Source organism: Spermophilus citellus (assembly GCF_964194105.1).
Source record: "Spermophilus citellus genome assembly, chromosome: 9".
In the NCBI taxonomy this organism is placed as follows: Eukaryota; Metazoa; Chordata; class Mammalia; order Rodentia; family Sciuridae; genus Spermophilus; species Spermophilus citellus.
This window is the reverse complement of record NC_138191.1, coordinates 131,804,520-131,818,861: the sequence shown is the minus strand read 5'-3', so window position 1 is coordinate 131,818,861 and position 14,342 is coordinate 131,804,520. Positions and strand designations below refer to the sequence as shown.

The 14,342-nt window shown below is 46.0% G+C and overlaps 1 protein-coding gene across 1 annotated transcript in view; it reads right to left on the bottom strand.

Annotated features, from left to right (window-relative positions):
• MTOR (mechanistic target of rapamycin kinase) overlaps positions 1-14,342 on the bottom strand; it is a 119,342-nt gene that overhangs the window by 10,574 nt on the left and 94,426 nt on the right. Inside the window, exons 37-49 of the mRNA XM_081305722.1 lie at positions 13,570-13,685; positions 12,632-12,749; positions 10,311-10,559; positions 9,528-9,628; positions 8,780-8,876; positions 8,289-8,387; positions 7,702-7,824; positions 7,378-7,560; positions 6,357-6,491; positions 5,765-5,939; positions 4,259-4,394; positions 3,342-3,489; positions 2,161-2,283 (exon numbers count right to left, since the gene is read on the bottom strand). Of these exons, the coding sequence (XP_081161848.1) occupies positions 2,161-2,283; positions 3,342-3,489; positions 4,259-4,394; positions 5,765-5,939; positions 6,357-6,491; positions 7,378-7,560; positions 7,702-7,824; positions 8,289-8,387; positions 8,780-8,876; positions 9,528-9,628; positions 10,311-10,559; positions 12,632-12,749; positions 13,570-13,685 (1,803 nt within the window). The remainder of the gene's footprint in view (positions 1-2,160; positions 2,284-3,341; positions 3,490-4,258; positions 4,395-5,764; positions 5,940-6,356; positions 6,492-7,377; positions 7,561-7,701; positions 7,825-8,288; positions 8,388-8,779; positions 8,877-9,527; positions 9,629-10,310; positions 10,560-12,631; positions 12,750-13,569; positions 13,686-14,342) is intronic.

The following is a 14,342-nucleotide window of genomic DNA, read 5'->3' as shown; positions in this document are numbered from 1 at the left end:
ACTTTAAGCTGGTTCCAACACAGCCAGACCCCAATCCCTTCTGTTCTTTTATTCCATTAATAATCAGTGGGAACATAGAATAGAATAAAGATCCCATTCATGAGTAAAATAAACAACTATGTCTCAGAATAAACTTAATTGGAAACATGTTAGGTTTCAATGAACAAGTAAACTTTTCTTCTTAGGAACATAAAGACTTAAGTGAAGACTTTATGAAAAGACCCACTTCAGGATTCATTTAAGATTGCAGAGATGCAATAGCCTTCCAAATTATCATTTGATACATTTAATATAATTCCAATATAATTTCAGTGGCACTGAGAGGCACGGTGGCACATGCCTGTAATCCCAGTGTCTCAGGAGGCTGAGGCAGGAAAATCCCAAGTTCAAAGCCAGCCTTAGCAACTCAGTGAGGTCCTGAGCAATTTGGAGAGACCCTGTCTTCTCAAAATAAAATATAAAAAAGACCTGGGGATGTGGCTCAGTGGCAAGGGCCCCTGGGCTCGATCCCTGGTTTAAAAAAAAAAAATTCAGTGGCATTTCAACCTTGACAAAATGATCCCAACATTTATCTGGAAGAAAAAATATGTGAAAATAGCTAATGCGAAGAGACTTATATTAATGGTATGGTACTTATAGAGGAACAGGCAGAGGGAATAATGAAGCAGAAGCCATAGAAAGATATCCCTGGACATGGAGGAATTTAGTGTATAATGAAGATGGAATTTTTCAAATAGTGGGGAAGGATGGTTTATTTGGTAAATAGTGTGGTGGCAGCTAATCATCTTTTAAAAAACAAGTTACACTGTAGTTTTATTGATTTATTTTTGTTATTGTTATTTTTTTGGTATTGGGGATTGAACCTAGTGGTGCTTTACCACTGAGCTACAGCCTGAGCCTCTTTTTTTTTTTTTTTTTTGAGACAGTAAATTGTCAAGGCTGGCTTCAAACTTGTGATCCTTCTGCTTTAGCCTCCTGAGTTACTGAGATTACAGGTGTGCACCATCAAGCCCAGCCCACCTAGGTTTACAAATACATTCTAGATCCTTCTAGCTCATAAGTGTGATGATTGGGTATTCTTGCTATTGTGTGAGATATGCCTCCCTCTGAACTTTGTTACATTGTTGGCACATTACCCATCTGATGTGAAAAAAGAAATTCCAAACTGAGTTAGAATTTAATTGTAAAAGCAAATCTTATAAGAAAATATAGGTAAAAAGAGACATCAGCTTGAGGTGGAGAGAGCCTTTCTAAATGTAAAGCCAAAAAATGACAAAATCATAGAATTTGGAGGGAAATGGATGGCATTAGAGCAGATTATGCTAAGTGAAGCTAGCCAATCCTTAAAAAACAAATGCCAAATGACTTATTTGATATAAGGGGAGTAACCAAGGACAGGGTAGGAACGAAGAGCTTGAGAAGAAGATCAACATTAAATAGGGATGAGAGGTGGGAGGGAAAGGGAGAGAGAAGGGAAATTGCATGGAAATGGAAGGTGATCCTCAGGGTTATACAAAATTACATATAAGAGGAAATGAGGGGTAAGAGAAGAATAATACAAGTGGAAGAAATGATTTACAGTAGAGGGGGTAGAGAGAGAAGAGGGGAGGGGAGGGGAGGGGAGGGGAGGGGGATAGTAGAGAATAGGATAGACAACAGAATACATCAGACACTAGAATGGCAATATGTAAATCAATGGAAGTGTAACTGATGTGATACAGCAATCTGTATACGGGGTAAAAATGGGAGTTCATAACCCACTTGAATCAAACTGTGAAATATGATATATTAAGAACTATGTAATGTTTTGAACGACCAACAATAAAAAAAAAATGTAAAGCCAAAGGCAGAAACTTCAAACTCGGATATATCTAACTTTTAAAATAATGTGTGAAAAAGAAAAACCCCAATCCCCAAAACACTAATCAAATTAGAAAATCAAATAAACAGGAAATTTACAACATATATGAAAAAGACCAACTATCCTAAATATAGGAAAAAAGGTTAAATACTATCATAATCAATAGGAGAAAGCAGCAAAAATCTAAATAGCATGTGATTTTTGCTATAGAAGGCTGTACATAATCCACAGTTAACAGTAGCAAAGAGTAGCTAATCGGCCCTTTTAGGAGTGGGTCAGAGGCAGCTGAGTGGCCCTACCTCCGAGCTGGGGCTCTTCAGCCACAGCAGCTTGGCCAGGTCGTCCCCTGCTGTGTTGTTGACAGCGTGCTCAAACACTTCCACCTTCTGCATCAGGGTCAGGTGGTCGTAGTCTGGAGCCATCTGCATCAGGACACATGTTCAGTTAGAGCAGCCGGAGGCACTGGGCTGGGCCAGGCAGACCTGGTTCTAACTTTGCTGCTAGTCAAGAGGAGATGGGAAGTGCAGCATAGTGGCCACACTGGCTCCCAGGGACACCTGGACTCACCTCAGTCCAAGCCTAGTGCAGTGGACGAGGGGATGAGGTTTTAAGGTCTGCATAACAATTCTTCCTAGTTCTTAGATGACTACTCACCAGGCCTTCCAGAGCTTGGTATATGTTAGATAAATAGATGCTGCCTATATTTATCTGTCCAGTCCCATACAGGACAATGAAAACATAATTTCCAGGCTTTAGAAGACTTTAATTTCTTTTTAAAATTTATTTATTTATTTATTTAGGGTACTAGGGATTGAACCCAGGGGCACTTAACCACTGAGCCACATCCTCAGCTGATTTTAATTTCTTTTTGAGATAGGATCTTGCTAATTGCTCAAGGCCTCACTAAATTGCTAAGGCTGGCTTTGAACTTGTGATCCTCAGCCTCCAGAGTCACTGGATTATAGGTGTGTGCCATCATGCCCAACTTCTTTTTTTTTTTTTTAAAGAACCTCAGGCTGAACCTGTTAGGCCTCACGAGCCATGCTGAAATCTTTTTTTTTTTTTTTTTTTAATGTTTAGTTTTTAGTTTTCGGTGGACACAACATCTTTGTTTGTATGTGGTGCTGAGGATCGAACCTGGGCCGCACGCATGCCAGGCGAGAGTGCTACCGCCTAAGCCACATCCCCAGCACCATGCTGAAATCTTATGCAACTTTATTCTACTTTATATTTTGCATTGCTGGAACCATATGCCAGGCAAGCACTCTACCATGAGTTTCATCCGCAATCCCACTTTGATTTCATAGAGAATGTTTTCTGCTTTAGGATTCACCTCATTAAACCTTCAATAGCAAATTCCCCCAAATAGACTTCACTGATGGACACATAAAGAACTAGAAAAGCAGCCCTGTGTGGATCCCTGATGTGTGAGTCCTGCCTCCAGGACCCTGAGGACACTGGGCAGCAAGCCTCCTCATACCCGCAACATGATGCGATGCTCAATGTTGAGGAGGATCTTCTTCTTCTCCCTGTAGTCCCGGATGAGGGCATGTAGCGTGTCACAGTGGGGGACCCAGCCAATGAGGCCTGAGTTGGTGGACAGAGGGATAACGGCATATCTCTGGATGCTGGTGCCACAAAAGAACAGGGTCATTTTGTACAAGAAGAGCATATTTATGATCCACTCAGAGCACACACAGATTTGGTATAGGGTGTACCTGGTACCCAGGTGCTTAACCACTAAGCCATATCCCTGGTCTTCAAAATTTTTTATTAGGATCTCACTAAGTTGCTTAGGGTCTCACTAAATGCTGAGGCTTACTCTGAACTTATCATCCTCCTGCCTCAGCCTCCCAAGCCACAGGGATTACAGGTGTGTGCCACCGCTCTCCACTGCAGACTGTCTTTAATGAGCCCTGCACGTGGTTTTTGTGAGAGGGGGAGTGAGCAATACTTGGTGAAGAATACAACATCACAGAAATAGGGTGCTCATAACATGAAAGCCACTCTGGCCTTCTCATCCTGCCCAACAGACCGGTGGCTCTGGAAGCATCATGTGACTATTATCTGAGATCAGGAGAAGGAAAAGCAACAGGGCCAAGGATAGGAAGGCTCTGGCTGAGCTTACGCCCCACAAGGAGTAACATACTGTATAATCTTGATTAACAGTCTGTATAATCTTCATCTCATCTCAAATCATTCCCTTCTGAATTCTTTGGAGCTTGTTAAAGGCATATCCCATGTGGAGACCCTTTCTTCTTGTGTTTGGCAGCTAGGTTACTGATAACCTCCTGCCAGGTTATAACTTATTTGATAAAGGAGCATGGTTCTACGCACAGTCGTAGGAGGGCAAGAAGACTTCTCAAAATTTTGCCATTTACACAGCACTCTGAATACCTGAGGTTTTTCCGAAGAGATGTCGGGTCATTGGCCAAGAGGGTGTTAACCAGGCCGAAGAGCTGCATCACCCGCTCGTCCTGCCGCAGGTCTTCGTGGCCCTTCAGGAGGAACACAAACTCATGGCCATTGCTGCCTGTAGGGATGGTGGCAACTGTTAGTGCAGAACACAGGTTCTCACACCCGTAGCTGAGACCAGCAGAGTATCCCAAAGATCCCATAGACTACACACACTCTCCCTAATCACAATCCCCTCAAATGGAAAGAACACTCTACAACTGAGGAAACAGCTCTGCTTTTGATGTCTACCAATGACCAAAGTTGTTTAAATTTAAAAAAAGACTGTTACCAAGGATCAGGAACCGTCATGCAGAGATTATACATTTTCCCTCTCCCTGACCCATTCTGATCTGAGAAGCCCAACTCCTATGGCCCACATCCCTTGGAGTTCCAGCTGGTGTGGCCAATGAGGCACTGGCAGGAAAGGACAGGAAGAGGTGGAGATCAGGGTATTTGCCCCCACACCCTGCCTTGGTCACAGTTCTAGAAGCAGCCATGTCCCTCCACCTGAGCTACAGCTTCTGCTAGCTGGCCTCTCTTCCAAGGCAATAGTTCTTGTTGGGCTCCTTGCCCTTTCAGGTCTGGAGGGGTGGTGGGAAGGACGAGGAACAGCTTATTTGCTCACTTCTCTCAGAAGCAGTTTCTTCACTAAACTTTTTAAATCCAATACGCTGAGAACATGACTGACCATGTTTTCTTTTGTTGTTGTTGTTTGTTTTTTAAAATCTTTTTTTTTCAGTTATAGATGGATACAAAACTTTTATTTATTTTTACGTGGTGCTAAGGACCAAACATGCAAGGGAAGTGCTCTATCACTGAGCCACAACCCCAGCCCTGTGATCATGTTTTTTATTGGAAGATACCAGCTCCTGGAGAGACCACTACCTGTGCACCATGATTGATCAGTGTTGGTGAAAACCATTACACTTGAGAAATGAGCGTCATTAAAAGGGAGAGACCTCAAGATGCCACCTCAATACACAAGTCTCCCTCAACCATTCCAGGTAGGTATCACTACTCCTAAGCCAAATTCTAGACGCCATGTGTTGAATGTACCTCCCATGAGGATTCATTGCTATTCTAGTTTGTTTGCTTTACACAATTATTTCCCACAAAGGGAGAACATTCAAAAACCCAGATGCTCTTTCTTCAGTGGCATGGAACCTCAAGTCTGCATCAGCTGCCTCTGCTGGCTCATTTCAACACCTGCCCACCACCACCAGGGCTCCACACATGAGATCTGGCTTCACTTCAATAGGTACAGCTCTGAGTACACTTGGAGCCATGAAGAGGTCCTGGAAGGGGAGGGCCACTGTCCTCCATTCTTGTCCCAAGAGGTGGGGAGAGTTGTTGCACATGAAAGATTAGCAGCTGGAATGGCAGGCCATAATTTCAGAACAGGGGGCAGGGACTCATTCAGGGAGGCAGAAGTGCAGTGATCCTTACCCATGAGAGTCAGCTTCCGGGGCCTCTGCTTGGATGTGATAACTTGCAAAGATGGGGCTATGGACTGAATGCGAATGATTGGCTGGTTGGGGTCGTATGTTCCTGGCACAGCCAATTCAAGGTCTCGGCACATCAGAAGTTTTGGGGAAACATACTGCAGCTCTAAGGATGTAAGCTGTGAATAATTACCAAAAAAATTTAGTTAGAAAATTAAACTCCAGGGAGGAATTTAGATATAATTTAGGTCTTTTTCAACAGACTGCCAGAAGCAATTAGTTTTCTACAGGTACAAGTGAAAGCAGGCTGGGCGCGGTGGCCCACGCCTGTAGTCCTAGAGGCTCGGGAGGCTGAGACAGGAGGATTGCAAGTTCAAAGCCAGCCTCAGCAATGGGCGAGGTGCTAAGCAACTCAGTGACACTCTGTCTCCAAATAAAATACAAAATAGTGCTGGGGATGTGGCTCACCCTGAGTTCAAAACAAAATCCTGGTACCAAAACAAAAAACAAACAAAAAATCGTGAAACCAGATGCTTAGGATGAGTATCAGGAAGTTCACAGATAATAAGACAGAAAGGAAGACCTGAGGAACCTACCTGGGGTAGCTGCTTTGAGATCCGTCTGAACACGTGGTAGTAGAGGTCCCAGGCTTGGGTGAGGTCCTTGACGTTCCCTGACTTCATGTACTTCCTGCACCATTCTTGGGCCTCCATTAAATCTCGGCCATATGCCTGAGAAGGAAAGCAGGGCAGATGTGCAAGTGGTCAAAGTGGCCACCAAAATAGGACCTAAATTAAATGTCTGAGCAGACCACAGAACTCCCTGGGAATAGACTGTGGCCAGAAAGTGCTAGCAGGTGAGCACAAGCAGCTGAGCAGTTCCCCAGTCCTGGAGTTTCCCGATCATAAGCAAGACTTGTTAGGTTAAGGGAATGTCAGAGGACAGGTGGGGTGGCCTCTCTTTTGATTTTCCAATTAGAATTTCAGGAGGAGGGTTGGGGCTATGGCTCAGAGGTAGAGCGCTTGTCTAGCACATGCGAGGCCCTGGGTTTGATCCTCAGCACCACATTAAATAAATAAATAAATAAATAAAACAAAGGTATTAAAAAATTTTAAAAACAAAATTTCAGGAGGAGCTAGAAGTGTTCTAAGTGATAGAGCTTGTGTAGCGTGCATGAGGGGCCTTGGCTTGATTCCCAGCACTGCACCATTAAACAAAAGGAAAGTGAAAAAGAAAGAAAATAATTCAGCACTGTGCTACACTAGTGCCACGTGCATGGTGGCATATGCCTGTAATCCCAGCAACTTGGGAGGCTAATGCAGGATTATCACAAGTTTGAGGCCAGCCTTGGCAATTTGGGAGGCTCTAAGCAATTCAGTGAGACCTTGTCTCTAAATAAAAAATAAAAAGTGCTGGGGATGTGGCTCAGTGGTTAAGTGCTCATGTGTTAAATCACCAGTACAAAAAAGAAACAAAATTAGGCAGGTTCTTGAAACTTAGAGACAATTAACTTCTGGTGTTTTTTATCCCTGTGACCTCTGCTGGAGTTCTTGTGTTAAGGCAGAAGAAAGGAGTAGAGGGAAAGGAATCATGTCCTTGGTGCTTTCCATCCCATACCTGATTAAAGGACGTTTCCTTCAGAGTTTGGGGGCCCCGTTCCATCATAGCATGCAGAGGTTCCAGCACCTCAAACATGCCCTTCACATTCCTCTCCCCGAAGTACAAACGAGATGCCTCTTCCAGGCCTTCGTGCCACATCTCATGCCAGAGGATGGCTACCCGGATCAGCTCCTCGCTCACCTGGATCAAAGCGGGGAAAGAAAAGCACCAGGGATGAACACTCTCAGGAAGTCTGACTTGGAGAATTGGAGGGACGCATCTGGTGGGACACGGAGTGTGCGGTCCCATGGTGAGGAAGACCCTGGCTGGCTCTGGACTCACCATCATGGCCTGCTGGACCAGGGTGTTGCTGTGCTCACACATGTTCTTCAGAATCTTGTTGGCTGCGTTGTGACGGGCTGTTGTAGTTGACTTGGAAGCCACAGTCAGAGGGTAGATGAGGGCCTGAAGCAAACAGGAACATTTGTAAGAGACACATGTAAGGAGCCTGAGGGGTTTTCCCTGTACTGGGGGCTGACACAGTGGCACTCTATCACTGACTTACAATCCCAGCCTTTTTTTTTAACTTTTAAAATTTTGAGGCAGGGCCTCTTTAAATTGCCCAGGCTGTCCTTGAACTTGTGATCCTCCTGCCTCAGTGAGTAGATGGGATTACAGGTCTGTGCCACTGTACCCAGAATTTAAGGAGAATGGCAAAAGACATGGTGAAGGTGACATTAGCACCATGAGTCTACCACAAAGGAGAGCTCCATTCTTTTCAGGATGGTTGCTGGGTCCTTAGCTGAGTAGACCTTCCTAGGGCTGGGTGGAGCACCTAGCTCCCAGTTCCTGTACTTGTGTTTCTCAAAGTTGGCCATCAAATCAAAGGTCAGTGATTAGATGAGAAACTGCCCAGGTTCTCCACATACCTGGGGGTGGTACCGACCAATGTCTGTGAGAAGCTGGTGAATGAGGCGTCCCACCAAGGGTCTGGGCGTATCAATTCTTGCAATGAGCTGAGGAATAACCTGGCAGGGAAACAACTCTAGTTATTCTTCTAAATGAAGATTGATCCTTACAACTTGTTTGGTTGATACTTTAAGCTCTGAAATGGTTCATTATTTTCAGTTCTCTAAAAGAAACTAAAGAGTATATGTAGTCCAGACTTTGGGTCTAAGTTCTGTATTCTTTTTTTATTTTTGTAGTTGTAGATGAACATCTTGCCTTTATTTTGTTTGTTTATTTTTATTTGGTGCTGAGGATCAAACCCAGTGCCTCACACGTTAGGCAAGCGCTCTGCCACTGCACCCCAGCTCCAGCCCTGCATTCTTAATATTGTAAACACATGCTGCCTTGCCCCTTTGACCACTGCATGGTTCCAAGAGAAGAACACAGGAGACAGAATCTGGGCCACCCTCACCTGTAACCAAGTATCAATCTGGATTGCTTTCACCCCTTCCACCAAGGCTTCATTGACATCTGGCCAGTGACCATAATCAAACCACAAAGTGAGAACTCTGGAAAAGACAAATGAAAAGTCATATAAAATTTAGTTTTCCGGCTTTTTTTTTTTTTTTCTGTTTTTCATCTCTAAGGCTCTGGAGAAGAGAACATATGGCTGTGATGAGTGGAGGGGTTCTGGACTGATGTGCAAGGATCATTCTGAGCTCATGAGCATTCCCAGATCATGGCACAAGCTCAGACACGGAGAGATGAGCCAGCGTGACTTAAGAGAACCACAGACTGGGACAAATGAAAAGGGCAACAGGAAAGCCTGGCACTCAGCTGGTCAGAGACTCACAAATGAGGAGGCCATGGCTGTGCCTGTCATGACTAGCCTCTGGACTGACAATCGGTTTGGGCCAACTGTTCAGACTTGTCATAGTTGCAGGAGGATTTTTAAAATGTTGTGATGAACAAAAGCCTTGGTCCCTACGTAGTAAACCACATAGACAGCCCTCACTCCACTTCTAGGTTTTTGCAGGTTCCATCCTCCTAAGTGGAACCCGGCCAGCGATCATTCCTTAATCCAAAGGTGGAGAAAGGCCCAGAGCCGAGCTTGGGTGTACTGACTGGAGTGGGGAGGGCTTAGATGACCTGGATGTGTGACATGGGTGTCCCGTCAGTAGCAGGATCTTCCAGAATTTCACCCTCCCCTTCCCTGATACCTGAGTGTATCCTGGAGGTTGTTGCCTCGTGACAAGGAGATAGAACGGAAGAAGCCCTGGACGGCAGGGACAGTGTACATCAAGAGGGTTTTGGATAAATCCTGTTGGAATACACATGTGTTAGTGACACTTTTATCTCAGCTTTCTTTTTCCTGTGGTGCTGGAGATTGAACCAAGGCCTTGCACACACTAGGCAAGTGTTCTACCACTGAGCTGAATCCCTAGCCCTTTGCCTCAGCTTTCTCATCTGGATAGTGGGAATAGGTGCATACTAAAAGCACCTCCTTCAAAGGGCAGTTGAGTGTTCAGCCTTGTGCATGGAAAGCCTTTTTTGGTGCCTGGAACATGGCAACTGTGTCAGAACTGTCACTGTCTTGGGGTATGGTGGTTTCCTGAACAGAGTGGCAGAGGGTGGGGCTGCAGCTTTGAGTGCTGTTCTCTGGACCTGATGGCTACCTTGGTGCATTTCAGATTGACAGCCCAAGGAGAGGTGGAAGGGAAGACAACAGGCAAAGATGATCCCCCAGGCCCTGTCCTCAGAGTGGACTTGCAGGTGGACGCTGCCCCCAAACAGGCACAGCACAGTTAAGAGAAGGAGCTCATTCTCCAGCACAAGCCTTGACAGCCCCCCAGAGCAGGGTGTGGTCTCCTGCACTGCTGCGAAGGTGGCCAGGCAGGGCATCCAGCTCCACCTCGCACTTCAGAGAAGCCTCGGACTCCACTGAGCTTGGACTGCTCAGAGAGCTGCGCCTGGCTAGTCCTCAGGAGGAGAGAGGAGCCCACCTCAGTGACTTTCTTCTGCAGAGGGGATGGAGTGGGGCTGTTCTCAGAGCTCTCGGCTTCGCTCTCACTGTTGCTGCCCTCTGTGCTGGCGGCGGCAGCAGCAGTGGCAGCAGTGGTGGCCGCTGTGGTGGTATTGGTGATGTTGGCCCCGCTGGCATGACGCAGTTTCTTCTTCTCGTCACGGGCTTGGTTCTGGTGCTTGTAGTGCAGCACAGCTTCGAAGTTCATCACTGCCCATGCGTGCCAGGCCTGGGTAGGGCGAGAGCCAGGGGTAGACGCTGGGCTGTGAGCAACAGCTTTAGTTTTCCAGCTTTTTTTCTATTTTTCATCTCTAAGGCTCTGGAGAAGAGAACCTATGGCTGTGATGAGTGGCAGGGTTCTGGACTAATGTGCAAGGATCATTCTGAGCTCATGGGCATTCCCAGATCATGGCACAAGCTCAGACACGGAGAGATGAGCCAGCGTGACTTAAGAGAACCACAGACTGACCTAAGAGAACCACAGACTGGGACAAATGAAAAGGGCAACAGGAAAGCCTGGCACTCAGCTGGTCAGAAACTCACAAATGAGGAGGCCAAAAGTGATGGATGTATGGAAGTTTTCATTTAAACCTTCCAGGTAAAGAAGAAGACTTCCTCGCAAGGGGAAGAACGGGACAGAGGCGCACAGAGGGCAATCAGTGTCCACAGGAAACAAGCAAAGGACACGCCTGCAGTTTAGGGCACATGCAGGAGCAAAATGCAGGAAGGCTGGTCAAGTGCCAGGGCAGAGGGCAGAGGAACAGTCACACTAGGTCCAGAGGCCCACTTCATCTATGGGAAAATGAAGCTTTACTGGTTTTTAAAGTAGACAATATGGATTATTTAAGAGAGCAGATGTTGAGAGGCAGCTGTCACATTTAGGGAGTAGTGGTGAGTCCTAATAAGTCACATGACAGGGGGCAAGGGAAGGCACACACTGAGAGGTATAAGGAAGACCACTTCTGCATGGTACAGAGAGGCTGAGGCAGAGTTTTGACTCAGGGCATTGTAACTCTGCAGTGACGATAGCATATTAAGATAATCCACTAAGAGTTGGACTTTCTGGATAATCAGGAAATTCCCTGTCTACTGCTAAAGATGATAACATAACTGTGCCCATTTTCCCAAAGCAGAGTAGTCTTTACTTGACAAGTTAGAATGCTACAGTGACTCAAGTTCAGTTCCCTAGACCTTCATTTATTCAACACATGCCTCTTACATATGGAGGTGCCAGGCACTGACCTGGGGTCAAGGTGAACAAGACCAAAATGCTGGCATGCACACCATACTGTGAGGATTTTTGATGGTACAAGACCTAGAACCAAAGGGACCCATACTAGAAAATGCTTTTAAAAACTAAAACCAATTTGCCTGGAAGCAGGTTTTTCCTTGTGATCTGTATTTTTCTAAATCTTCTTTGGCTTTTGACATGCAGCTGTCCTTGAGAGACAAGTAATTCTCCTATTACAGAAGGGGCATTTTTGGATCATCAAGAAGCATGCTTAGACAAGGAGAGCTTTTTATTGTGAACTCTTCTGTGGCTTTCAGATGCAAGTTTTGACCCCAGAGGGATTAATTCACAAAGTATTAGTAAGTTAAGGAGATTCTGGAAAGAAATTGATGATATATGCTATGTTAAGAAGGAGGCCCTTTGGAAAAGATATTTAAAAAAATGAGAATGTGAGCTCTTGCCAAGGATGTACTTCCAAGACTCCCCTGTACCAGCCAGTCATATCTTTTGTACATTTCTGTTTGTCCTTTTGAAAAGTTTCCTGTAATATAACAGGATGTTACCCAGATCTTTCCAATAAAAACAAAGAAAGTTAATTTCTTAGCTGAGGAGTAGCCGAGGATGGAGATCAGAAAGGAGCTGGGAAGGAACAGATTACCCAGGGGGAAGATAAAGTTCCTGAGATTAACTGTGTGTCCAGATGCTCCTAGGAAAACAAGCAGCTAAGAAATTAAAAGACAGCAGCAGCCCAGTGCCACACATAGGACACGGTGTGATGCCTACTTCTCAAGTGAGGAATCAATGAAATGTGTAAGGAAAATGCAGGCTCCTCAGGCCTCTTTTTTGATTTTTTAGTTGTACATGTACGAAGTATCTTTATTTTGTTTATTTATTTTTATGTGGTGCTGAGGATTGAGCCCAGGGCCTCACGTGTGGGAGGCAAGTGCTTTACCACTGAGCTACAACCCCAGCCACTTCCTTGGGCCTCTTGACAGACAGGCTCCAGTCACTTGGCTCCCAGGGGCCAGGCTGAGGGGTCCTGCCAGGTGGCTGTGCCCTGCCCCCCTCACCTTGTACCAGCTGCGGTCATGCTCAGTGGCGGCGCTGTAGTACTGCAGCACTTTGGGGATGGTGCTCTCATTGATGCCCTGGAGGTTCAGCTGCCACTCCCCGAGTTTCAGGAAACACCTGAAAAGAGAAGCAAGCCCCCATGTTGCTCCTTCTCCCTAAGAGCCCTCCTGAGGGGGACAACAAATTGCCAGGGGTGCCTTAACACCTTTCTGGTATCTATTCTCCCTGTCAAGAGGCAACCCAAAGGAACCAGCAGAATGTTCAACAATGTGGAAGGAAGGAGACAGGGTCTGGGAACAGGTTTTCAGGTACCATCTTTTCTTCTGATCTCTGTGTTGCAATGACAGCATAACCCAGGAACCTGGTAAAGGTATATCTGCATGGACCTATCTAGCCCAAATCCAATTTTCATGGGGAACAGCTGTTGAGTTATTTTTCCTATTGATTGCCTATGGCTTCTCCCTTACTCTTCCCCCTCCCTCCCTTTGTTAAGGTGATGACGGCACCAGCTGGCGTTTGCACCCGCTGATGTGCTCCAGGCACTGCTCTCAGTGTTTGACATGCTGTGGCCTTTCCATAAAGCCACACACCTTACACCACCCTAGGAAACAGGTACTCTTCCTATCTTCCAGAGAGGTTAAACAGTTTATCTAAAGTCAAATTTATCCACACTTCAAATTAGCAGTGTACCTGGCACCTGAAAACAAAAAGTCTAACCCTAAAGCCAGACACCAGGAGAGGATAGCACTTGGGCTGAGTGCCCTTGAGCTGCTGAACCCTGGGAAAATGAGGGGGGACTATGGAGCACCGCAATTTGATGGCTGCCTGGGATCCCTACTGCAAAAGGTGAGAGGTATGGGCAATAGGCCCCCCAAGGAGCCTGAATGTGTCCTCACTACAGAAGCTGCTGGCATGGCAGGGGCAAGACGGTCCTCACCGGGCCATGAGCTTGTGCAGCTCCTGCTTATGCTGCTGGTCCTCAGTGGCAATGGCATGCTGGGCCTGCTGCTGCATGGTCTGGACAAAGTGCTGCATGTGCTGGAAGGCATCGATCTGTGGCAGGACAAAGGCACAGAGAGCCACTTGGCATGTTGCAGAAGCTTGCAGGCACACAAGTCAATCCACACCAAACAGAATACCCTAGAACACAGGATGCTATTGGGAGAGGGCCAGGCTTTTCCAGAACATTCATGATTCATTCAGCTTAAGTCTTAGCTCTCCTCTGCCAACTGTAATTACCAGTTTAACAAGTCCTGGAAGAACCACATGTCTGGCTATCCCAAATAATAACTCATGTGAAGTGATCTGAACAAGTGCTTACTTAACTATCAATATACTGCCCTGAGGGAATCAGACTCATGGGAAACTGTCTCAGGCTAGTAAAACCGTGGTATTTGTTTACAAAGCTATGGTGCCCTGGCTGCTTCAGCAGAGCAAAAATTACAGATTTAAAAAAAAACAGATGGAACCCCTGGAACCTGTATAAGAACAGAGAAGGAATAAAGGCCCTCAAGTGCTTAGTGGAAGAAGATGACACTAGGTAAGCAGCCACCCAGGGACAGGGGGCTTGGGAACAGAATCTTCAGAGAATCCTCTTGCAGTCCCCTCTACTTTTCCCTCTACTGCTACCATGGGGTCTGACTCAGTGAGCAGTGGCATGTGAGTTACCAGGGACCAGACAGCTGTACCAGGAAGAGCAGCACAGGCCTC